Source organism: Panulirus ornatus, chromosome 8 (genome assembly GCF_036320965.1).
Source record: "Panulirus ornatus isolate Po-2019 chromosome 8, ASM3632096v1, whole genome shotgun sequence".
NCBI lineage: Eukaryota > Metazoa > Arthropoda > Malacostraca > Decapoda > Palinuridae > Panulirus > Panulirus ornatus.
This window is the reverse complement of record NC_092231.1, coordinates 9,173,396-9,199,961: the sequence shown is the minus strand read 5'-3', so window position 1 is coordinate 9,199,961 and position 26,566 is coordinate 9,173,396. Positions and strand designations below refer to the sequence as shown.

Below are 26,566 nucleotides of genomic sequence, written 5' to 3'. Positions count from 1 at the left end.
TGAAGATGGCTATTAAGAAGACAGAACTTGTTGCTCTGTCGCACTGGAATATACAAGGTTACCTTAGAGTGATCAGGAAATGCTGTTGTTCCTCAAACCGAAGGGGGAGATAGGATATGCTCCTATGAAGGGAGTAACGTAAAAGTTTTTGTGAAAAGTGGAAGATATTTGGCAAACCAAAGGAAGGATGTAATATGATAATTCATAGCATGAATAATGACTTTGATAGAGATGATGTAAAAATATCAGAGAAGTGGGAAGTAACTAGTAGAAATCTCAATCAAGGAAGGACTCAGATGTAACTTTGATTTCATCGATACAAAGAAAATTAATGATAAGCAAAACCTGTAGTAGTGCAGTGCCAGGCTGGTATTATTTCCGAACATATCTGATGAGACGATGAATACCTGCGTTTAGGGAGGTCTGGATGTCAGGTCATCATTTGTTGAACTTGTCATCTTCCTGATGAAAAACTATTTAAAAGAGAAGTATAAAATGTGAAAGTAATTCAGAAGAGACTGACAGCATTTTTGGATAGGAGTTAAAACTACAGCTGAGATCGTCTAAATCTGGAAGCCAATATAATTCTCATCTACCTCAATTCTCTTGACCTTAGCTTCATTTATGAACATATTCAGGTCTAAATACAGTCCTTCTAGTGACATTGACACTTGAAGAATGGCAATGGTCCTGAGGCAGAGCCCTGTAGCACAGCATTAGTAACCACGATTCATTGTGAAAAGGATCGTCTGACATGATTTCTTATCTGTGCCAGTGACGTATCTCCTGACATGACCTATTTTCTATTTCACTAAGATAATTTTCTATACATTGAAGGAGCCACCCTGTGAAACCTGTCAAACTTCTTTACCAACTTCCTATTTGGCAGTGTTAAACACTTCTGGCAGTCTAGGAACATACAATCCATCTCTTTTATTTGATTAAGAGGGACTCACTCTCAAACAAAAATCTGAGATTTGTAATTCACACCCTCCATTCCCTTAGCCTATGATGTCCTTCTCCTACATAGTTTCTTCTTTGCAAGCAAGCAGTCACTCATTTGCTTCCCGATTAGTTCCATTGTTTGGCAGACCTTAGTCATATGAGATACTGTTTTGTAGTTTTGTGCAATCTCTTCCAAAAAGATAAGCTAGACACCTACTCTCTTCCACTCCTTTCGTAGCACAATCTCTTCCAGTAAATTTTTGAAAAGATTTTCAAGCAGATCTTCAGGCATTTTTGCATACTTCTTAATAAGGAGATTCATCATGTACCTCATAAATTCAAAATCTTTTACATTCTGCTTACAATTTTTCTATCAGCTTTAGTACTTTCCAAGTCCTCCACCTTAACCCAACTCTGGTGTTGAGGCTATGGTGTCCTCTTTTATGAATACTCCAAGTATATTTTCTCATTGTCTTCAGCAGCTCTTTCTCATGAATCCTTGAACCTAATTAGCTGCTCTTTAACAGCATTTACTCATGATGAATCTATGGGATAATTTTGTTTTCCCTGCCTTATTTACATATATTTTGTTTCTCTGTTCATGCTTCCCTCTTTTGCTATAGTCATTCCATGTTGTCTTATACTGTTTGAATGCTATAAGACTTTTGTTCTATAGCTTCCACAATAAATTCTTATGCTCTTTTTTTTATTTAACCATATATCTCTCTATTCAAACCTTTCTATTTTCAACTAAAGATAACCATGTTCTAACCCCATTATATATTTCATACAACCTTCCATTACATTATTCTATATTTTGACAATAGAATTCCATTTCCCATTTCATTAACCTACTGATATTGTTTAATTGTAGTTTCTGAGACTGCATTTCCATCAAGTCTGGTGTCTTCAATGATCTTCAGGTGATTACTGACCACTTGTATTCAGGCACTTCATGATTTGATATCTTTTTAATTCCTGTTATATGCAAAGATAAGATTTAGTGTGTGCTCGGTGACCCATTCATCCTCTAAGAACTTCTTTATACTCTGAGAAGTGCTCATCTTCCTGCATCCTGTACCATTGTGATTGTCTTTTTTATTTTTGTTAAATAGATGTCCTTGTTCATTAAAACATTTTGAAGGATTTTGAATCAACATTATGCAAGTTTTTCCTGTAGTTACCTCTCCCATTATGTAGTTCAAATTGATTATCCATCACTATTTCTTGAAAGTTTAATTTACTAAGAGGGTAATACTCTTTTCTTGCTATCATGTACAGCAGTCCCTTGCCAACCCACTAGGACTATGTTCTTGGGAAACCTGTGGTTACAAGTTACAGGGCCTATGGAAAATTAAGGGTTATGGAGAATGACTGATAAGATACAAACCTCAAGTCATACAATGAACAATTTAGGGTTAAAAATATGTTTTACTTCAAAACCAATGTGTGAATTCCATAAAAGTACAAAGGAATTATATACAAAACTGAAGTAACAACATGAAGGCAACATGTCACCTCAGAAGCCATGCCTACATACTCCCACAAAGCTGATCCACATAAAAAGGCTACTTCAATGTTCTCACTAGCAACACTGCCTGCATGGATAAAAATTTTGGTGGTACCATGGACACTCATGGATCCTCAGAAATTGATGGTATACATTATTCTGAAAGTGGCAAAACTATGGTAGGTAAAGAACCTTTGTATCCCTCAAGAAAGATTTGGTTTTGACTTTACTACTTTAACAATATGTGATTTTGTAAACCCAAATTGATCTTATAAAACAAAAACAAATGTCCAGTCTACAACTAATTCATCAACTTTCATATATGTTGTATCTACCCTAAGTATAGCTGTACTCAAGCACTTCATGCTACCCTAAGTTTTCCTTTCCAACCCTCACAATTCAAATTTTTAAGTTGTTAACAAAATTTAAGGAACCATACAATTTCAAATACATTCATATAAAAGTGATTATCCCTGGGGATAGGGGAGAAAGAATACTTCCCACGTATTCCCTGCGTGTCGTAGAAGGCGACTAAAAGGGGAGGGAGCGGGGGGCTGGAAATCCTCCCCTCTCAATTTTTTTTAATTTTCCAAAAGAAGGAACAGAGAAGGGGGCCAGGTGAGGATATTCCCTCAGTGGCCCAGTTCTCTGTTCTTAACGCTACCTCGCTAACGCAGGAAATGGCGAATAGTTTGAAAAAAAAATAAAAAAATAAAAGTGATAAAAATAACATCAGAAGAATACTTCATTCACTTTTTTCCCTGTATCGTGTGGAAGTTCTGTAGATGTTTCAGCTCAACTTCTTAAACATTGTGAGAATAAGGCCTAAATGTCAAGTGAGTTGCCACTACATGTATTCTGACATTACATTTACCTACTCAGAAAATTTATAACTTATCATCATTGTTTTACCTTATATAACAAATCTTTTCTTATTACGATCAGCATGATTCATGAAAAGTTATTTACAGGAGTCATCTTATCAGAGTTTGTAAAATTACCAGCCATACCAGTCAGAAACAGTTATCTGGGAGATGTAGACATTACCTATAGGGTAGCTCCTATGATGATTGTAGAAAAGAGATGTCTTATTTTACCAGGGGTCTTAGGGGCCAATACTCCTCTAACTATGGTCTCCCTCTTAATGTAAATAAAGTCTGACATAAATAGGATGTGTGCAAGTTGAATTAGGAGTCTGTGGCCTGGATTTTCTGGTCTTAAATATCCAGTCTCTTGATAGATTCTGAGAGGTGTCTGCTTTCTCAATAACCTCCTTGCTTTAGGAAATAGCTTATCAGGCTTGTCAAGAGATTTACCAAGTATTGCCATAAGAATTGAGCCTTAGGATCATCTTCGTGAAATTTGATTAAGGATTTCAACTGTTTGGTTTGAAAGATAAAAATCCCAAATTTGCTGTAGACTTACCTCTACAATAATAATTCAATAATTTCCATGTCCCCAGCTTTTTCTGCAGTCTCCAATGTCACCTCTATGCATGGATCTTGAAAAGTCTGCACCTTACTAAACCCAGTGACCAAACGCACCATATATTTCTCATTGTTTTTGTCTTTAACTATTTACTACATGCTCTACAGCTTCGTTAAACTGCTGGGCTCATTTCCAATCCCTCAGGTCTCCATTTATCTTTATCAATAAAATACTCTCTTTCCTTAAGCCTCAGGATGAACTCGTTTCTGTCTTCTATTTCCTTTAAGTAATTCTGGTCACTGTAATGGGCATCTCCTTTGACTGCTTTATGTCAGCATCCCCCAGAGAAGACCCATCTGACATTTTTCTTTGACCTTTTCCATGACTACAGGCATGCTCTCTCTCCTCTGATTTTCTCGATTTCTGTGATCACTTTCACTTTGTAATCATATTCCTTGATTAGTTTGTTCAGTTTCCTAATTTCTTCATCCATTTTCCATAAAATTTCATCCTGTTTCTCTACCAATGACAGTAATTTCCCTCCCATTATGGTCTAAGTAATTTCAAACTTAAATTCTCATTTTTTCTCAATCATTTGTAGAACTCTCCAACTATTCCTTTGATCCAGCTTCTACATGATCTGATGATAGTTCCTTGTGTAGGGGCATTTTCCTTGTTAAATTCATCTCCAGTCAAAATTTAGCAAAAGGTTCACTGTGGAAATTATTACATCCTGAGCATACAACTTCATTCCAACACTGTTTATGCACAGAATCTTCAAGTTATTCATAGCCAAGCTCATGTGCTGTGAATCCCATAGTTTGCCAAGAAATTGGGGAAACTATTCTCCTATATTGTGTTGTATGACAGTTCAAGTTTTTTCTTTAGTTTAGTTCTATTAATTCCAATTTTTTTATAAACTTATTTCCCTTAATCTCAGTTATTTTCTATAGTTTTGTTAGTGATTACTGCAGAATAATCAAGAAAAATGTCGACATGAAAATACTTGGCGTGGTAATTTATATCTCTGATGCCTGTTCCCTCTAAGAACTTCCAACAAGGGGTGGCCACAGCAAAAGTTTCCAGATATTCCTGTCTTTCCATGCCTCTGTTGCATACACCATTCCATGTACTCTTCCACCATTTCTTTCCCCTCCAGCACTCTTCCACTACATCGCCATGTTACAGGTGGTCTTCCTCTCTCACCAACGTCTTTATCATCTATCATACAATCTCCTTATAAACCCTGTCTTGCATTCTTTCCACGTGCTCAAACCACCTCAAAGTAGTATGTTTCACCTTTCTACCCCCCCCTACAATTCATTCCCTTTGCATTCCATGCCATACCAAATCTCTCATACCCACCCCCTCATTTCTTCATTCCATATAATCACACCACATGCTCCTCTCAAACAGCTCAATAACTCATTTCAACAGCCTGGATTCTTGACCTCTGTGATTCCTCTCATGTCCACATTTTGGTTGCATAGGTCAGGGCCAAGAGGAAATTTTTTTTTTTTTTTTTTTTTGCTTGGTCGCTGTCTCCCGCGTTTGCGAGGTAGCGCAAGGAAACAGACGAAAGAAATGGCCCAACCCACCCCCATACACATGTATATACATACGTCCACACACGCAAATATACATACCTACACAACTTTCCATGGTTTACCCCAGACGCTTCACATGTCTTGATTCAATCCACTGACAGCACGTCAACCCCGGTATACCACATCGCTCCAATTCACTCTATTCCTTGCCCTCCTTTCACCCTCCTGCATGCATAGGCCCCGATCACACAAAATCTTTTTCACTCCATCCTTCCACCTCCAATTTGGTCTCCCTCTTCTCCTCGTTCCCTCCACCTCCGACACATGTATCCTCTTGGTCAATCTTTCCCTTAATCCCTTAATCCTTTTCATTATTTCCATGCTTACACTTCTGTCAAATACTACTTTTAGTGGGGCTCCAATGGTACTCCCTTATTCCCCTTACTTGTATCATAATCTTCCTGAAGTTGTAGTCCTCCTCTCTTCTTCCAAAGACAAGAACTAGTCGTGAATGCTCTATCTCTCTTTTTAGGGAACTCCATCTCCTTAAGTTTCATTGCCATCAAGTAGCTTTTTAAACCCTTATAAACTGCAGTTATTCACTTAGCTGGGTTAAGTCATTTGTATCATCCACCATCATAAACACTCTGTGTGTCCCTGTTAGGATAAGAAGTAATCATTTAATTCATCACAAGTCTAATAGAACAGCTTTTGGGGAACTATGACAATGCAGATAATGTGTGAATATGATATTCATAACTAGTCTAAGAGGACAGCTTTTGGTGATTTATGATGATACACATATACTGTGAGTAAATTTGACTGGTTCATCAAGTTACCATAAAGAACATATATCTCATTCACAATTTGAGGTGGAGGCAAGATCTTGTGAGCTATGACTCCATATTGGTACAAGAAAAGTCACAAGGTAACAAGGTGATGGGCTGGTATAATGGCACTCTGAAATGGATGACCTTCAACCATTTTTCTGAAGTTTGGCTTTGTACCCATGATACCTGACAGTTGGTCATAGATGGCAATAAAAAGTTGAAGTGGAAGTCTTAATTAAAAAACAATTGTCAACATAACAGAAATGATAACACATGACCTGGTTCTCACTGGTCTTATAGAATGTAAAACTAATAAAAATTTGTTAGCTTAGGAGTAATGAATAGCAAGTAACACACTTGAAGCTGTAGGATAAATAATATTCCCATCATTATATGCTCAATAATTATAATTAAAATCTCATAAATTCTCTGAATTTTCTCATCAGCTAAGTCTGATGTCTAATTAAAATAATTTTAGGCAGTGGCAACAAATTAGGTATGACTGATGTACACATTACAAGGAGGGAAACAGAAAGGAAACTGTCCTAAAACAGTACAATAACTACTGCTAACTGTTGCAATTTTTCTTAAGATCGATGGATTTTGCAGGCTGTTCCCACCTGAAAAAAAATAAACAAATTAGTACTCTTGGGAGGTAGTTGCAGGTAGGCAGCCATAAACCTGGGAGGTATATTACTTGTACTACCTAATCAATAATATGCACAGAAGTGAATAGAAAACTAACTATTCAGTATGCAAATCCATCTAATAGATGTATATTTAATGTATGATTTCTTATTTCATACCAATCGGAAAGCAGCTTGTTGACTTTAGTGAGATGCAGGGATCCTTTTGCAAGTTGCTTTTCTAGGTTGTCTGTCAAGTAGGTCACTTCTTCATTCAGTTTCCTATCACTTTCTTCTACACGTTCAATGAGCTCTGAAATTTCAGTCTTTAACATTAATTCATATAAAAGTGTAAGAGTTATATCAAAGAAAATACACAAAACTTGAAATTATACAAAGTCAAATACTGTAAACAGTAACATTATAAACATGCACTTTCATATGTTCTTTCAAGGCATCCCTATCTCTATAATGTTTTATGAATATCTTCAGAACTGGGCTAAAAAAAAAAAATAGATCAATGAAACACTCTAAAGAACTAATTCATTTACTTTATTTAGTTAATGGAAATGCTACTCTTAACTTGCAAAAAAAAAAATCAACATATAGAAATTACACAAGGATGTCTCTACTCTGGCAATAATTTTAGCAACTTTTTGTTGCAGTATAAAACAAGGAAACAGAGCACATGATCCACTTTAATACATCAGGCAGGTTTGAGGATGTATTTGAGTAATGTTTGGAGGCTGTATGTACATGATCCACTGCATTAAACTGGTAATGGAGTAATGATAAGAAACAGAAAAACAAAGTTTGTCATTCCTGCACACACAATAAAAATCTCATTGTAACACAGGCTAATATCAAATTTCTATAAGCTGACCTTTCATATCATGACTGGAGAGAATCTGCATTTTTTTTTGAGCAGATTGTATGCCTGCTTTTACGGTAGTCAATCGCTCCATTTGACTGTGGAAGGAGGTAATCAGCTTTAACTGTTCAGAGACAGTATTGTAGACACCATCCCAACATTGCATTCCTCTGCATAAGTGAGATACAGCAGCCCAACCTGCTTCAGCATCTTCTTGGTCATACCAAGTAAGAGAAGTTGTAGACATTTTTGCCTTTTGCATTATCCCACATCTGTAAATTGAATGTCTTTGTTAATTTCAAGAGGCCTTTTTTATTTTTTTCTATAATTGTACTTTGTCACTGTCTCCCATGTTAGCAAGGTAGCGCAAGGAAATAGACGAAAGAATGGCCCAACCCACCCACATACACATGTATATACATAAACGCCCACACACACACACATATACATACCTATACATTTCAACGTATACATACATATACATATATACACGTACATATTCATACATGCTGCCTTCATCCATTCCCGCTGCCACCCGACCACACATGAAATGGCACCCCTCCTGCCCCCGCGTGCGGGCGAGGTAGCGCTAGGAAAAGACAACAAAGGCCACATTTGTACACACTCAGTCTCTAGCTGTCATGTGTAATGCACCGAAACCACAGCTCCCTTTCCACATCCAGGCCCCACAAAACTTTCCATGGTTTACCCCAGATGCTTCACATCCCCTGGTTCAATCTGCTGAATTTGTTTTTACTGTACCAAATATGGCTACTTCACCAAATTCACACTTTGTTGAACAAAACTTTCCACTCCTTTTCTCAGTTAACCTTTAATCTTGCAAATCTTATTCCACAAAACAAATTTTGGCAAGTCAATGATCATGCTTACAACATTTAATGAATATATTTGCTCTGACACAGTCCCAATCAAAATAAAACTATCAAATGAACCCCCACCCCCTGCTTACTACAAGAAAAGCTTTATTATCAAGAATACTACTATATCCAAATATTACAATATCCTTATGAATACATACTGCAATACTCAAAATCTATGATGTAATCTGGCACATTTCTGCCCCCTCTTGATGTTTGTTGAAAGTTTTTGTTACAAAAGGAATCCCTAGCTCTGCTGTTTTATAGCACAATTTACAGTTTTCCCAACCAAGTTTTAGTAATGACTTGCTATTACAAGTTTCACATTCATGAAAGGACTGATATATCCCACCATTATGGAATCAAATACTATTAAGCAAGCTGTATCAGCACAACATCAGAAAAGCCATTTGTAAACTGCAGAAAGGAGAGAGGCATACTGATTTGATGATAGAATACACTGTCAGTTCACTGCTTACTTACAATATTTAAACATCAAAAAGAACAACTGTTCAGTTTTTGCAGAATGAAAATACGAAAAACCTGTAGCTAAACAAAAAACTGTATCAACCTAAGTATAAGTCACATGAAGTAATTCTGTATGAATTATACAAGCTGAAATAATATGAAAATGCACCAGTTTTAATGCTGATTGACTTAAACAGCTCAATTCTTTCCATGTTTGTAACAGTTTAAACCTGTTATTACTGTAAAAATTTACTGAAACTCTGAACTTTACATCAGTAACTGAAAAAAATATCCAGTAAAATATTTAGAGAAACTCTTGTAACCAGCATACTGTCATATTAAAGAATGTCTGGATCCAGCAAATGCAGTTTCTCTGCAGCAACTCGGGTTATATTTTCCCAATCTTCAACTGCCAGAAAATTACAAGTACATTAATTCTAACAAAGTTTCATATTCATAATTTAAAATGTACTCAAACTGCACAGACATAGTTTACTGAAGCAAGGGTCATGGGAACACGTGAAAGACTGTAATGAAGCAAGTCCCAGATTCATGTGAGAGAAAATGAAAGCTGATTATAAGAAGAAGGCAATTGTTTTAATGCTTAGTTGGATACCTGATCACTTCTTGAAGGAAGTGAAGGTGAAAGATTGTAGAGGCCTTGTTATAAGAGGAAACAATAAGGATAGGGAGATGAAAATGAGAGCCTGAAAAAAAAAATACTGACATTAGCAGATAACAAGACTGACTGGGTGATGAATGGGAAAAGATGAGAGTAAATGAAAGTAGGTGAGTGAATGAGGAATGGGAGGTATTCAAGTAAGCAGTAATTACATGCATGGAAAAAGTGTGTGGCATGCAGCTGGGATGCTAAAAAGGGTAGAGAATGAAAAGAAGTAAAAGTATCATTGAAAGAGAAAGGAAATGTATGGGTGTTACCTGCTGGGATGGCTGTAAGTGACTGGGAATATACAAGAGGAGGTAGGAGGTCAGTGAAAGGTGCAGGAGCAAAAGAAAGAAGGCAAATGGGAGTTGGGGGTGTGAGAGAATCAGTAATAATCAGGCAGGATAAGAAAATTTTTTGGGAAGATGTAAATAGTGAGGGGGGACCAAAAGCACAAACAAGAACATCAATGAAGGGGACAGCTAGGGCAGTGCTAACAGAAAAAGGTGAGATGAAGAGGAGTTGGAGCAAGTGCTGTAGTTTAAAGTGCGGCTGGATGTATTACAAATAATGTGGCAGATGTCAGATGCCTGGGATATGAAAGTATAAAAAGCAAGAGATTCATGGCAAGTAATCTGACAGAAATGAGAAGAGGTAGTGAAAAACTTGTATAAGATGAAGTGAGCTAAACCACCTGGAATGAACAGGATTGTAAGTGAATTTCTCAAGAAAGGGGGTGGCAGCACTGCAGATTGGTTAGTTAGAATTTTCAGAGCACATATGGTTCAAGGTTAAGGGGGAATGGATACAACTTGGATACAATCAATTTTGCTTGTGAATGTTATGCTTTTTACAAACAAAAATAATTCATGGTGTACAAAGATTAGTACATACATTGGTGACTGGACAACAAATTTATGCAAACCACTCATGTAGTCCCTGTCATGCACTTGATCAAAGGAAAGCATTTTCCATCAAATCATCTGTACACACATGAAACTTGTGTAAACTCCTCTGTTAACTTGTGGGAATAATGAAATATTTCTCTTTTATCAAACTGATTTCCTGTATGTAAAAGGGAAAAATGGGGAGAAATGTGTGTATAAAAAAGTCATAGAATGAGTGTGAGTAGAAACTGATATGACATAGGACATTGGAGTCAACTCCATGTCACCCTTTCAGAGCAAAAGAAAGTAGCAACTGTCTTATAATATTCTATCACTTATCGCTGAGGATACTCATAAAGACGTAACATAAAATATGAATTTGTTTGGAGTGGCACGAGAAATGTGAGAAGCAAAGAGCAGTGTATTCATCCCCTGTCCTATATGTGTCTAGATTATTGCCACCTAATCCCTCTCTTCAAGGCCCAAGCTATACCTCAAGTGTCATTCCTTTCTTTGAAGGTCAACAGCCATTTAGTAATAAGCCAGATTTAGATAGATATAAATGTTATCATAAAAGATGGAGTAAAAGTGGCTTTCAAGAAAAATGAACTTGATGAAAATTAAGAATTTAAAAAAGCAAGAGGTTCAGTTTTCAATATAAATTTCTTAAGTAGCACAATACTTTCCATGAGAAATATCCAGAGGGAGATGCCAGACAAAACCTTTGAGGAACTGAAGCACAAAGCAGAGCAAAGTAAATGAGTGAAATCACCAAAAAGCACAACTCCTGGAAATGTTCACTGTATAGATGAAATTACCAAATAGCCATCCTCATATGTGATCAAAGGTGACATCCTAGTATATATACCTTATTCAGGTTATAAAAAAGAAGGTTTGGCCTCTTTGCAAACACTCTCTCATGCTCAGACGGCTCAGTTCAGAGGTGAAAAACTATACACGTACTGTATGTTATGATAATTGGTTTGCTTTGTTTTTCACTGCCTTGCTTCTGTGACCAATAATCCCCAGCAAGCATTACCTGGAATAACCACTAGGACTTTCTCTCATAAAAATAAATCATAGCACATAAATCAATTAAACTTGCAATCACATTAAGTGCAATCTCTCAACAAAAACTGGACAATACTTTGGTTTACTAAAAGGCTCAAAAATATTTCACACCCTAGAAAAGTAAGACAAAAGTAATAAACAAGAACTTACCCATCGATGTCTGTTGTAAGAATGTAGGTTAAAGGAACTGCATTAAATGCTTCACATTCATTTCCTAAAGCATGAGGTGATACAGGTGCAGGGTAGGCTGTGGATGATACTATCTTATCAATGGAAGACTTTACATGGTCTTGACAATCTTTGATGCCCAGCCAACCATCATGGACACTAACAGCCAGACAGTGAATACTCTCAACTCTATCTTGCTGAAAGGTACAAATGTGACACATGGCTGGAAACTAATACAGTACAGTATTATCAAATTATACCTATATCAATATCTGATGCTCATTCCCTGCAGGAACTCCAATCAAGGGGTGACTACAGCAAAAGAGTCTCCACTTATCCCTATCCTTATATGCCTCCCTCACATACACCATTCCATGCATTCTTCCACCATTACTCATCCACTCTATTTCTCCATGTCACAGGTGATCCTCCTCTCAAACCAAACCCTTTAATTGCACTATCATACACTCTCCTTGTATACTACCTACCTTGCATTCTTTCCACATGCCCAAACCATCTTACGTTTCACCAATTATGGAAATACATTTCATGCCATACCAAATATCTCATACACTCCCACATTACTTTCTTTATTCAACCTATTCATACCACATGCTCCTCTATCTTAATTCCACAGCCTGGACTTTTGACCTCTGTGACTCACCTCATGTCCTTGTTTCAGCTACAGAGGTCAGGGTCAGGAGGATTATGTTGTCCCTTAATTCTTTCTTCACTTTCATATTTACATCTCCAATCCACTATTCTGACTCTCTCTCTCTCTCTCTTATCTCTCTTTCCACAGTACCAAACTTACCGAAGAAAGCTCCCTATACTTAAATTCTGTCATCCCTTCCAATCTTTCTCCCCCATATATATCTCACTCTATAGAGCTTAGCAAAATATCTACACTTTCCCTCTGTCTTCTTTCAAACACCATTACTTTGCTTTACTCACATTTACCTTCAATTGCCTATGTTTACACACATCAAAAACACACTCTCAACAAACAATACGTCATCATCCACAAACAAGCTTCTCACTAGCCACCATACTTCACCACTACACTCATCTCCACACCCATTTTCCTAGTTTTGCTTTCATCTCTCCTATCACTCCATCCATATACATATGTTAAAAAACCATGGTGACACCACATAGCCCTGCCTCACATCCACATGTATGACAAAACTTTTCCCTAACTCTTCATCCAATCTTACTCATGTATTTGCTCCTTTATAGAAGACTCTCACACCATCCCATAAAGCCTTCCAATTGATTCTGTCATGTACTTTCTCCAGATCCATAAGAGCTGCATACAGCTTTGTACCTTTCACTTGATACTTTTCCATGGTCATTCTCATAGCAAAAATCTGATCCACCAGTCTCCTACCTAAAGCCTCCTTGCTCCTCGCTTATTCTACATTCGATTACTTCCATCACTCTATCAATCAACACTCTTTTATAAACTTTTTCTGATATACTTAACAGACTTATTCCCCTGTAATTGTTTCATACATCCTTAGCAAATTCTTACTTGAATAAAGGAATGATAATAGCTTTCATCCTATCCTCAGGCACAACCTTCTACTTCCTTGCTATATTACATAACAAATGCATCTACTCTATTACACTTTCTGTGCAGTGCTTCCATATTTCAGATGTAATCCAATCCACTCAAGGTGTCTTTCCTACCTTCAACCTCATCATCGCCCTTTTTATCTCCCTTCTTGCTATAGGCCCATGCACTTATTTCTTTCTCCTTCCATCCTCCATACCCATGCATGTAACAAATGCTGCCCCATCTTCTAAATTCACTAGTTCTTCAAATACTCTTTCCACCTTCCTTTCATTTCCTCCTTTTGATTCAGCAACTCCACTTCCTTACTTCTCACATTTAAATTTCCACTCTTACATCGAACTCTTTCCTGTTTCACCTCCTTCCAGTACAATTTCTTTTTATCCTTAAGAAATTCATTCAACTTTCTTCAAAATCTTCATCTGCTCTTTCTTTGCTTTCCTCTATCAGCCTCTTCAAGTTCTGCTTATCTTATACATCAAATAATATCAGCTTAAATCTTTTCAATAACACTTTCATCTTCTTTGTTAGAGAGCAATATGAGAAATAAATTTCTCAAATAATATATTTTTTATCATGCTTGTTCACAATTTCCCACATTATTGAAATAGCAGCAGGATCAGATACGGAAAGGCTGCACTTGTTCACATCCACTCTCTCATTGTTATCAGTAATGCACCAATCCACAACCAGGTCCAATGGACCTATCCATGGCTTCCCCTAGTGTCATCACATGCTCTGGTTCAGTCAACTGACAGCTTATCATCCGCTGCACACCATATCACTCCAATTCACTCTATCCCATGCATGCCTTTCACCCTGCTGCATGTTCAGGCCTCAAACGCTAAAAATATTTTCTGCTCCATCCTTCCATATCAATATATCAACAAAGGTGTCCTCATTTTCCTTGTTCCCTCCACATCTGACACATACATTTTCTATGTCAACCTCTCCTCACTAATTCTTCCTGTATGTTTAAACCATTTCAGCATACCCACTTCAGCTTTCTCAGCCATATTCTTCTTATAACTACACCTCTCTCCCAGCCTATCATCACTTAGTCAATCAACCCTCTCAAAACAAGATTTGATTTCCAACACAATCACTCTCTTCCATACATTTTTACCTGTAACCCATACCTCACATCCGTACAACACTGTTGGGACCACAATACCTCGTAAAGTACCTACTTTTGCTCTCCCAGATAGTGACACTCTCTTTCCACACATTCCTCAATACTCCCAGAACCTTAGCTCCACTCACCGACCCTGTGACTTGCTTCTGCTTTTATGGTCCACTAGCTGCCTTGTCCACTCCAAGATATCTAATACACCTCATTCCTCCAATTTTCCTCAATTCAAAATCATATCCAAAAACCAGACTCTTTACACAGCAGAAGGTAATAACCTTGCTTTTATTCACACTTACTCCCAATTTCTTACTACTGCATACTTTTTTAAACTCAAACACCAACTCCTGCAGTTTCTCACTTGAATTTGCCAAACCAAGGGATATGAGGTGGTCAAGGTGGAATGGTTTATGGAGCTTGGCTCTGACAAGAGGGTTCTGATTTCATTACATTATATCTGTTCTTGGTGCTACTTCACTACTGAGGGAACAAGTATAAAAATCTATTTTCACAACCTCAGGATCCCTTCATGTGTCTCCAGCAGCTTGGAATCTGAGGTCCAGACGGGAGCTGGGATATAATGGACTCCTTTGAGGTGAGAAGTTCCTTGTTGAGACTGCTTATTTTCATAAAAAAAAAATCCTATTACTTCACATGATACCCTACTTCCTTAACAAATTTTTCACCTTCAGAATTTTGTCATCATTTTCAATCACCAAAACCTTCACATATTTTTCAAATATTGGTTATTCCTCTTCAACGAAAAAGATAACAAAGCAGAGGAAATGGCACATGAACATCCTGCTCTAAATGCAAGAAATGTCTATTTAATGTAGATTTTTTTCATACCTAATCGCCATTTCCTCTGTTAGCAAGATAGCAACAAGAACAGACAAAGAAAGACACATACATGCACATACACACAAATATATTTATTTACATTTTACCATACTTGATTGCCATTTCCTGTGTCAAAGAGGTAATGTCAGGAAACAGACAAAGGACGACCCATCCACTCATATACACACACATATATATATATATATATAAATGCACATGCATGTACATATACATACATATACATGTAACATATACACATATACATACTCATACACAGACATATACATATAAATACATGTTCATATTTGCTTGCCTTCATCCATTCCCGGCACTACCCTGCCCCATAGAATATAGCATCGCCACCCCCTGCAACCAAACCATTTCAACACACCCTCTTCTGCTCTCTCAACCACCCTCTTTTTATAACCACGCATATCTCTAACCCTTTCAGTACTTACTTGATCACACCACCACACACCACATACTGTCCTCAAACATTTCATTTCCAGCACATCCACCCTGCTCTGCACAACCATAGCCCATGCCTCGCAACCATATAACATTGTTGGAACTACTATTCTTTTAAATATATGTGTTTTTGCCCTGCAGATAATGTCCTCTTTTTCCAAACATTCTTCATCACTCCCAGAACCTTTGCCCCTTCCCCCACCCTCTGACTCACTTACACTTCCACGGTTCTGTTCGCTACCAAGTCCACTCCCTGATATCTAAAACACTTAACTTCCTCCAACCTTTCTTCATTCAATGAACTTGCCCCTCAACCCTAATGAACCTAATAACCTTACTTTTATTCACATTCACTCTCAACTTTCTCCTTTCACACACCCTTCCAAACTCAGTCACCTACTTCTGCAATTTCTCACCCATATCAGCCACCAGTGCTGTATCATCAACACACAACAAATACCTCACTTTCCATAATAATACATTACAGAATTCAATTAGTCTTATAAAAATTAAAATAATACTCACAACTTCTTTGTTAAAACTCATAATTTTGGCATGCTTGGCTCTAACAGCATCCCGAGCTCGTGCTGCAGCATCAGCACGTTCTTGCAGAGATGCAGTGAAGGCCTGCGCACTGTTCAATGCTGCGCGCTCTCCCACTAATGATATATTCTCTCTCACTAAACTTACCACTGCAGCAGCAACAGCATCATCACAATAGATACGCTGAAAAGACAATGTTTACATTTCAGAACATTAAAAATTCTGATCAGATTTGTCACAAAAGAAATGATTTAGTCAATATCATACTAATGAATTCGTATTTCCTTACTTGTCCCAAACTGATAAAAAAAGTTTAACATCTACTGGCCAAGTTCACAGCTATGGTGTGTTGCTAGAATGCATAGATATACAAAATGATATGGAAATAGAGTAATCAGACCATATTAATACTAAGAATTTACCTACTCATAATTACTGTAAGCTTTGCCATTAGGAAGGGATACTGTAAAATGCAAACTTAATGTCTTGATTAATTAGACTGTTCTTTACCAGCCACTAAGAACACTGCATAGGTGCCAACACTGAGTTCATTTGAATTATTTTTAGCCATTAATATAGGTTCCTTTTATGTTTCTGTGCTTATTCTACAAAGGTGTTATTTTTCAGCTGGCAGTTCGTTAATCAGCCTCTCCAACTTCCTTTTATTCTCTAGTGATCAACATAGCAAGTTGAAGACATGACCCAGCCAAAGGTCCATCTTGAATAAATGATACATTAATAGTAATGCACCAAAACATTCTTCCAAGGAGAAAGAAAGCTCTAAGTTTTTAGACTAAGACATATGACCAAGGATCAGAGCTACCTCAGAAGCACACTCCCTTAGAACCCTATGACCCTAGGAGGTATACCATTTGGACCATACACCTTGTCCACCTGGAAATGGAAAAACACTCAAAAGACCTTATACGAGGTGAATTATTGATGACACAAGTTTAATACAAGAGGCAGTTAGATGCAAAATCATCCAAACTAAAGTTAGGGGCAAACAAATTACCAAAAAGAATGGTCAGCAACAGATCAAGTCAGAAGCATAGGAAAAAGGCTGAATTACATCATCAACTGGCATTGCTTCTGCTTAAAGACCAGAAATATTTGGTAGTAGAAATGGAGGTCAAATCAGAACATGCTCTTTTCTTGAAGGAGTGCTTAACTTTACAAAAAACAGCTCTGCAATGATTCCAGGGTACCATAGGAAAAACTGATGTAAATGATAGAAATAATGGAAATAATGTACCAAATAATACTTAAAATGTTATCTGAAAAATGAAAATTAGAAACAATACATACAAAAAATGACAGACATGTACAGAATTAAATTAAATACTAAATCACTTAGCCATTATCAATAAAGGTTGAGCATCCCTAATATGAAAATTTGAAATCCAAAATGCTCTTAAATCCTAAACCTTTTGAGCAACATGACATTATAAGTGAAAAATTCCACACTAGATCTCACTTGCCCATGCTGGTCTTTGATGCTCTGTTGGTGCCAGTTTATTACAAACCATTGTCACTGCCAGACCTACGTGCATCACTCACTGTGTTTTTTGCTTATTCTCTGCTCTGTGCGAATAAGTGTAAGAAAATTATTGCTTATCAGTAGCATATTAATTCAGAGTCAGGAATGAAGGTGATGCCTCTAGCTGCCATCTCAGAAAAATGTATGTATATGCATTCACTTAGGCAGCTAGGTCCAAAGTGAACTGGTTGGCTTAAGGCCCTTATATCTATACTCCTATTTATATTACTGGAAACTTCTAGAAAGTTCTGAATATATCTGGAATGTTCTGAAAAATTGGTAAATTTCAAAATATCACTGACCTGTTCACAAAAGCAAAGTTTCAAGGGAATAACAGCCATTTTCTATACTTTTTAGACATAATCAATTAAAAAATATCACTTATTACCCAGGAAAAAAAATTACACAGTTATGTACTGGTAGTCCAAAAGAAAATGGATTTCACTTACCACAGTTGCACCTTGAAGGTATCTTTTGCAGAATACATCTACTCTGTTAGGCAAGGGATACTGCATAGCCTACAACAGTCAACCTCTTTTGTCTTCCAAGATGCCACCCTATATGAGTCATACATAGCCTTCATTTAATGAAAAGGCTATATATGATTCTTGTAGGGTGGCATCCTGTAAAGCAAGAAAAGACAGCTTTGTCAAAACTAACCTCTCTTCCATAATAGTATGATAACTTTCAAATGTCCTATGCAGTGCAAAGGATAAAATCATCAGTCTCACAAACACATACAAAAACTTACCTTGGCAACAGATTCTATATTATTCTGCAATGTTTTGAGTGCTCGAGTCAGAGATAATGCTGCCTGATCTGCCTGATGTGCCTCAACATAGAGCTTCACATGGGCAGCACTCATCTGACCAAGTAACTCACGGACAGATTCTATCACACCTCCAGGGTTCATCTCATCTATAAATGATCCGTCTTTCTCACACTTCAATCTAGTTGTCAGAAGTAAATAACAAACGAGTTAAACTTTACACACTAATACCTCTTGAGACAGAACTAACAGGTCATGAAACATTCATGTTAAATGATAATTACAGAAGTTGAGGACACAAAAGCCCTAGTTCAAAGAGTATATGGAAGATAAGTAAGCTAAATAATATTCCTTAAGACTACTTCTATCTAATGCTCCTACCTGCTACTTCTACTTCATGTTGCTACCTAATGTTCGTGCATAAATCTTCCTACTCACTACTTCTATCTACTGTTCCTACCATTGTGCCAAAAGGCAAGACTAGCACATAGTGATCACTGCAAGAAAATTTAGAGTTATGAAGAATGAGCTGTGTGAGTGAAGTGTTACACATGATATGGAGAGACTGTATGTTTGTGGACAGAATACTAGTAGTCCACATGTTAGTGAGCACACCTTCACACATTTTCACAACTCCTTAAGCAGAAGTGCTCCCCTTTCCTCAGCTCTTACCTTCACACTAACCCCTGACTTTACTGCATGACATTTCCTAACCATTCTTCCTCCTTAACACTGAACTTTGCTTCCCTCAATGATAGAACATCCAGGTTCTTTTCTTCAAACTACCTATCTCCCCCTTCTCATTTTGGTTACATCCAGACGCATTCACAGATCCCAACCTGAGCCTTCGAGGAGGATGAGCACTCCTCACTTGGTTCCTGTTTGAGCTTTTACAAAGTGGAACAAAAGAAAGGCAGTGTTTTCAGCCCCCCTTTTCACCACTCTTAGTTGCCTTCTACAACACACAGGTAATGCTTGGGAGGTATTCTTTCTTACCTCTCCCAAAGGATCAAAAAGATAGTAAATTTAAATAAATGACAACCATGCAAGAAAGATAGAATGACTATTCAATGCACTACCAGGAGAAAGATAAAACATACATGGAACAACTATAAAAATATTGAAAAGAAAATCTGATAAACCCAAATTTTGAAGTTAGTTCAGATGAACCCAGTAATGACAAATATTTGATGAGCATGGCAGCAGAGACAGTATCATAAACCAAGCAAGAGATGAAATGTACACTACATACTAGCCCTACCTTTTGCCAAAACTCTTATCCTAGGTACACGTATGTAGGTAAGTACAACCCCTTCCTCCCTCCACTTCTGATACACATTTCAGAACACCCTTATCAGACTTCTCTATAAGAATGCACTCAGTACCACACCTCTCTTATGCCATCATTCCATACACAATCAAATCTGCTTCACATCACTTATCATGTTCAGGCATTTCATTTCCAACATGTCCACCCCTTTCTTTCTCTTGCATTTGAAGCCCAAGACTTGCACTCATACAACACTGTCGGGACTACTATACCTTCAAACACATCCAATTTTGTCCTACCTGACACCGACCTCTCCCTCCACACTCTTCCTAATACAAACAGGACTTTAGCCTCCTCTCTCACCCTATGACTCACTTGAGCCTTACTGGTTCTATCCATTGCCGATCCCAAGTACCTAAAGCATTCCAATTCCTCAGAAAAGAATAATTAAAGTCATCTGAAACCAACTGAGCTTAAATGCACACGAGAATGGTTAGGTATACTAACAATCGCCACTACATTTCCCTTGACATTCCAGGAAATGAAATAACTTTACCTAAGTTCACGAGCATCTCTTGGCAAGTCTACATGCTGAACCTGGGAACGCAGACGACGAGTGCCTTCTCGGACCTCATTCAACATGCCATCTAGAAGAATCCGAGGAACCCAGTCATCCATGGTCTCTCCAATATGCTCCCATACACATACCTATGGAAAAAATTACAAAGGAAAATGTGTTTTTATCAGTAAATAAATCAATCTGAATCATGTGATAAGAAACTCATCTGCATGGAGAGTTCAATCATAAAATCACCTATTCACTCCAATAGCACTGATGGCTTAAAAAATATGTCCTTTGTAGTATCAGTAGAAAATGGCTGAGACTAAAAAGACATGAAAAATGTGCTTATGGCCCATTTCTCTTTTGATACATGTTAAAGACCTTCCCTGACAGCCAATGCAAGAACCTGCAGATAGTTACTTTAGAGCCTCCAGATTGTGGAAAAAAGGATCCAAAAAGGAACAACTCATCTTTGACAGAGTATACAGGTCAAATTTCAAAAATCTGTGAGAAAATACATTATTGTAAAGTTACAGAAATCTGGTATGATAATGTAATTATGTATGAACACATGGAAAGGATGGGAAAAGACAAGTTGACAAAGAGGCTCTGTATGTCAAAAGTGGAAGGAAAAAGGAGTGAGAAATCAAGGATAGCATGAAGGAGGCTTTAAGGTACCAGGAACTGAACATTCAGGAACAAGCAAAGTATCCCAGGTAAAAAGAAATGGAGAGATACAGAATATCAGGGGCAATGTGGTGATACAAGGCTGAACATTGGAAAACAAAGTAGCCAAAGTTAACCTTGCTGTTGTATTTAGGGCTTGGCTGTGGAAGGTTGACTTTTGTTTCAGTATGTAATATGTGAGAGCTAGAGACTAGATGTGTGCATATAAGTCATTAGCCTGCTTCTAATGCTACCTTGCAAAAGCAGGAAAGGCAAAAAGGTATAAAAAAAAATATCATACTACTACTATTCGCCATTTCCCGCATTAGGGAAGCAGCGTTAAGAACAGAGGACTGAGCCTTTGAGGGAATATCCTCACTTGGCCCCCTTCCCTATTCCTTCTTTTGGAAAATTGAAATCAAAAGGGGAGGATTTCCAGCCCCCCACTCCCTCCCCTTTTAGTTGCCTTCAATGACATGCAGGGAATACGTGGGAAGTACTCTTTCTCCCCTATCCCTAAGGATAATAAAAAAATATATTCATAATTTTTCATACTTGTTCCCTGTTTCCTGTGTTAGCGAGGCAGTGTCAGGAATACACAAAGAAAGGAAACATTTGCTCACATCCATTCTCTAGCAGCCACATGTAATGCACTGAAACCACAGCCCTACATCCACAACCAGGCCCAACAGACCTTTCTGCTTCATATGTTCTGGTTCAGTCCACTGATAGCATGTCACCCTGTTTACCATATCAATAATCATTATTCATAAAATATTCATTAATCTATCTGCTGTAATTCAGCATATACTGTCCTCACAAATAAAGTCTAACACACAAAACAGAACTCACTTTGAATTAATCATCTATAAATTCAGTCAACACTTTATATCAAATTTCAATGAATTCAGTCAAGGATGACTTCAGCATATCTTATCTCTGAAGAGACACCAATTCTTCATTATGAAGCCTCATAACTAACCATAAAGCTTGTGTAAGGTTCTTGAAAAGACAACAGAAAGCAAATGGGTGACAAAGGAGATATTACCTAAGTGAGTGACTGTATGGTTATAAGGAATGGAGGCCAGGTGTAACAAACCTATCATATTTCTAAAAGAGTGGGATGTCTAATGCCTCTCAATCTGCATTCTTCACTCTAGACTTAAATCTGGTCAGCAATACTCTAAAAAAAAAGGCATATATTGGTGCTCAGCAAGTGAAAGTTCCTCATTACTTGAATCCATACTCTACTCCCAACTACTACATAAAAGTTGAATGAAGTGGGTCATAAGATGAAATAAGCTCAAGAATAAGTGAATTAGCTCTTACTTCTCTCAAAGTTTCCCTGAAAAACCAGCACTAACATTTAAAATTTTTTCTGTCTGTAGATAATGACAACCTGCTAGACTCCAAATTTTTTCCCTTCAAATTTAAAAAAATAATCAACTGAGAACACAAAATAATGCCTGAAAAACATTAAATCACCCTCCTTTACAATACTTTTGGTTTGCAAAGATCCAATACTTTATATATTTTCTGTGATCTAAGCCACCTCCAGCATTAGATCTTGAATGATGTATCTATCATATATCATTAACCTGTTATACCTGATTGCCATTTCCTGCGTCAGAGAGGTGGCGCCAGGAAGCATATGAAGAATGACCCATCCACGTACATATACACAAACATATCAACATACACATATATAATCTTTTTTTTTTTTTTTTTTTTTTTTTTTTATACTTTGTCGCTGTCTCCCGCGTCTGCGAGGTAGCGCAAGGAAACAGACGAAAGAAATGGCCCAACCCCCCCCCCATACACATGTACATACACATGTCCACACACGTGTATACATACCTACACAGCTTTCCATGGTCCACCCCAGACGCCTCACATGCCTTGATTCACTCCACTGACAGCACGTCAACCCCTGTATACCACATCGCTCCAATTCACTCTATTCCTTGCCCTCCTTACACCCTCCTGCATGTTCAGGCCCCGATCACACAAAATCTTTTTCACTCCATCTTTCCACCTCCAATTTGGTCTCCCTCTTCTCCTCGTTCCCTCCACCTCCGACACATATATCCTCTTGGTCAATCTTTCCTCACTCATTCTCTCCATGTGCCCAAACCATTTCAAAACACCCTCTTCTGCTCTCTCAACCACGCTCTTTTTATTTCCACACATCTCTCTTACCCTTACCTTACTTACTCGATCAAACCACTTCACACCACACATTGTCCTCAAACATCTCATTTCCAGCACATCCATCCTCCTGCGCACAACTCTATCCATAGCCCACGCCTCGCAACCATACAACATTGTTGGAACCACTATTCCTTCAAACATACCCATTTTTGCTTTCCGAGATAATGTTCTCGACTTCCACACATTTTTCAAGGCTCCCAAAATTTTCGCCCCCTCCCCCACCCTATGATCCACTTCCGCTTCCATGGTTCCATCCGCTGACAGATCCACTCCCAGATATCTAAAACACTTCACTTCCTCCAGTTTTTCTCCATTCAAACTTACCTCCCAATTGACTTGACCCTCAACCCTACTGTACCTAATAACCTTGCTCTTATTCACATTTACTCTTAACTTTCTTCTTCCACACACTTTACCAAACTCAGTCACCAGCTTCTGCAGTTTCTCACATGAATCAGCCACCAGCGCTGTATCATCAGCGAACAACAACTGACTCACTTCCCAGGCTCTCTCATCCCCAACAGACTTCATACTTGCCCCTCTTTCCAGGACTCTTGCATTCACCTCCCTAACAACCCCATCCATAAACAAATTAAACAACCATGGAGACATCACACACCCCTGCCGCAAACCTACATTCACTGAGAACCAATCACTTTCCTCTCTTCCTACACGTACACATGCCTTACTTTTTTTTTTTTTTTTTTTTTTTTATATACTTTGTCGCTGTCTCCCGCGTTTGCGAGGTAGCGCAAGGAAACAGACGAAAGAAATGGCCCAACCCCCCCCATACACATGTACATACACACGTCCACACACGCAAATATACATACCCACACAGCCCTCCACGGCCCACCCCGGACGCTCCACATGCCCTGATTCAATCCACTGACAGCACGTCAACCCCTGTATACCACATCGCTCCAATTCACTCTATTCCTTGCCCTCCTTTCACCCTCCTGCATGTTCAGGCCCCGATCACACAAAATCCTTTTCACTCCATCTTTCCACCTCCAATTTGGTCTCCCTCTTCTCCTCGTTCCCTTCACCTCCGACACATATATCCTCTTGGTCAATCTTTCCTCACTCATTCTCTCCATGTGCCCAAACCATTTCAAAACACCCTCTTCTGCTCTCTCAACCACGCTCTTTTTATTTCCACACATCTCTCTTACCCTTACGTTACTTACTCGATCAAACCACCTCACACCACACATTGTCCTCAAACATCTCATTTCCAGCACATCCATCCTCCTGCGCACAACTCTATCCATAGCCCACGCCTCGCAACCATACAACATTGTTGGAACTACTATTCCTTCAAACATACCCATTTTTGCTTTCCGGGATAATGTTCTCGACTTCCACACATTTTTCAAGGCTCCCAAAATTTTCGCTCCCTCCCCCACCCTATGATCCACTTCCGCTTCCATGGTTCCATCCGCTGACAGATCCACTCCCAGATATCTAAAACACTTCACTTCCTCCAGTTTTTCTCCATTCAAACTCACCTCCCAATTGACTTGACCCTCAACCCTACTGTACCTAATAACCTTGCTCTTATTCACATTTACTCTTAACTTTCTTCTTCCACACACTTTACCAAACTCAGTCACCAGCTTCTGCAGTTTCTCACATGAATCAGCCACCAGCGCTGTATCATCAGCGAACAACAACTGACTCACTTCCCAAGCTCTCTCATCCCCAACAGACTTCATACTTGCCCCTCTTTCCAGGACTCTTGCATTTACCTCCCTAACAACCCCATCCATAAACAAATTAAACAACCATGGAGACATCACACACCCCTGCCGCAAACCTACATTCACTGAGAACCAATCACTTTCCTCTCTTCCTACACGTACACACGCCTTACATCCTCGATAAAAACTTTTCACTGCTTCTAACAACTTGCCTCCCACACCATATATTCTTAATACCTTCCACAGAGCATCTCTATCAACTCTATCATATGCCTTCTCCAGATCCATAAATGCTACATACAAATCCATTTGCTTTTCTAAGTATTTCTCACATACATTCTTCAAAGCAAACACCTGATCCACACATCCTCTACCACTTCTGAAACCACACTGCTCTTCCCCAATCTGATGCTCTGTACATGCCTTCACCCTCTCAATCAATACCCTCCCATATAATTTACCAGGAATACTCAACAAACTTATACCTCTGTAATTTGAGCACTCACTCTTATCCCCTTTGCCTTACATCCTCGATAAAAACTTTTCACTGCTTCTAACAACTTGCCTCCCACACCATATATTCTTAATACCTTCCACAGAGCATCTCTATCAACTCTATCATATGCCTTCTCCAGATCCATAAATGCTACATACAAATCCATTTGCTTTTCTAAGTATTTCTCACATACATTCTTCAAAGCAAACACCTGATCCACACATCCTCTACCACTTCTGAAACCGCACTGCTCTTCCCCAATCTGATGCTCTGTACATGCCTTCACCCTCTCAATCAATACCCTCCCATATAATTTACCAGGAATACTCAACAAACTTATACCTCTGTAATTTGAGCACTCACTCTTATCCCCTTTGCCTTTGTACAATGGCACTATGCACGCATTCCGCCAATCCTCAGGCACCTCACCATGAGTCATACATACATTAAATAACCTTACCAACCAGTCAACAATACAGTCACCCCCTTTTTTAATAAATTCCACTGCAATACCATCCAAACCTGCTGCCTTGCCGGCTTTCATCTTCCGCAAAGCTTTTACTACCTCTTCTCTGTTTACCAAATCATTTTCCCTAACCCTCTCACTTTGCACACCACCTCGACCAAAACACCCTATATCTGCCACTCTGTCATCAGACACATTCAACAAACCTTCAAAATACTCATTCCATCTCCTTCTCACATCACCACTACTTGTTATCACCTCCCCATTTACGCCCTTCACTGAAGTTCCCATTTGCTCCCTTGTCTTACGCACCCTATTTACCTCCTTCCAGAACATCTTTTTATTCTCCCTAAAATTTACTGATAGTCTCTCACCCCAACTCTCATTTGCCCTTTTTTTCACCTCTTGCACCTTTCTCTTGACCTCCTGTCTCT

General features: G+C 38.3%; 1 protein-coding gene across 3 annotated transcripts in view; it reads right to left on the bottom strand.

Annotated features, from left to right (window-relative positions):
• Positions 1–6,649: 6,649 nt before the first annotated feature.
• Positions 6,650–26,566, bottom strand: part of LOC139749821 (uncharacterized) — a 40,332-nt gene continuing 20,415 nt past the window's right edge. For all 3 annotated transcript variants that reach the window (XM_071664107.1, XM_071664105.1, XM_071664106.1), the window contains exons 7-13: positions 20,585–20,736; positions 18,741–18,939; positions 16,432–16,632; positions 11,876–12,090; positions 7,770–8,029; positions 7,067–7,199; positions 6,650–6,880 (exon numbers count right to left, since the gene is read on the bottom strand). In XM_071664107.1, coding sequence (XP_071520208.1) covers positions 6,829–6,880; positions 7,067–7,199; positions 7,770–8,029; positions 11,876–12,090; positions 16,432–16,632; positions 18,741–18,939; positions 20,585–20,736 — 1,212 coding nt within the window. In that variant the 3' untranslated portion in view covers positions 6,650–6,828. The remainder of the gene's footprint in view (positions 6,881–7,066; positions 7,200–7,769; positions 8,030–11,875; positions 12,091–16,431; positions 16,633–18,740; positions 18,940–20,584; positions 20,737–26,566) is intronic.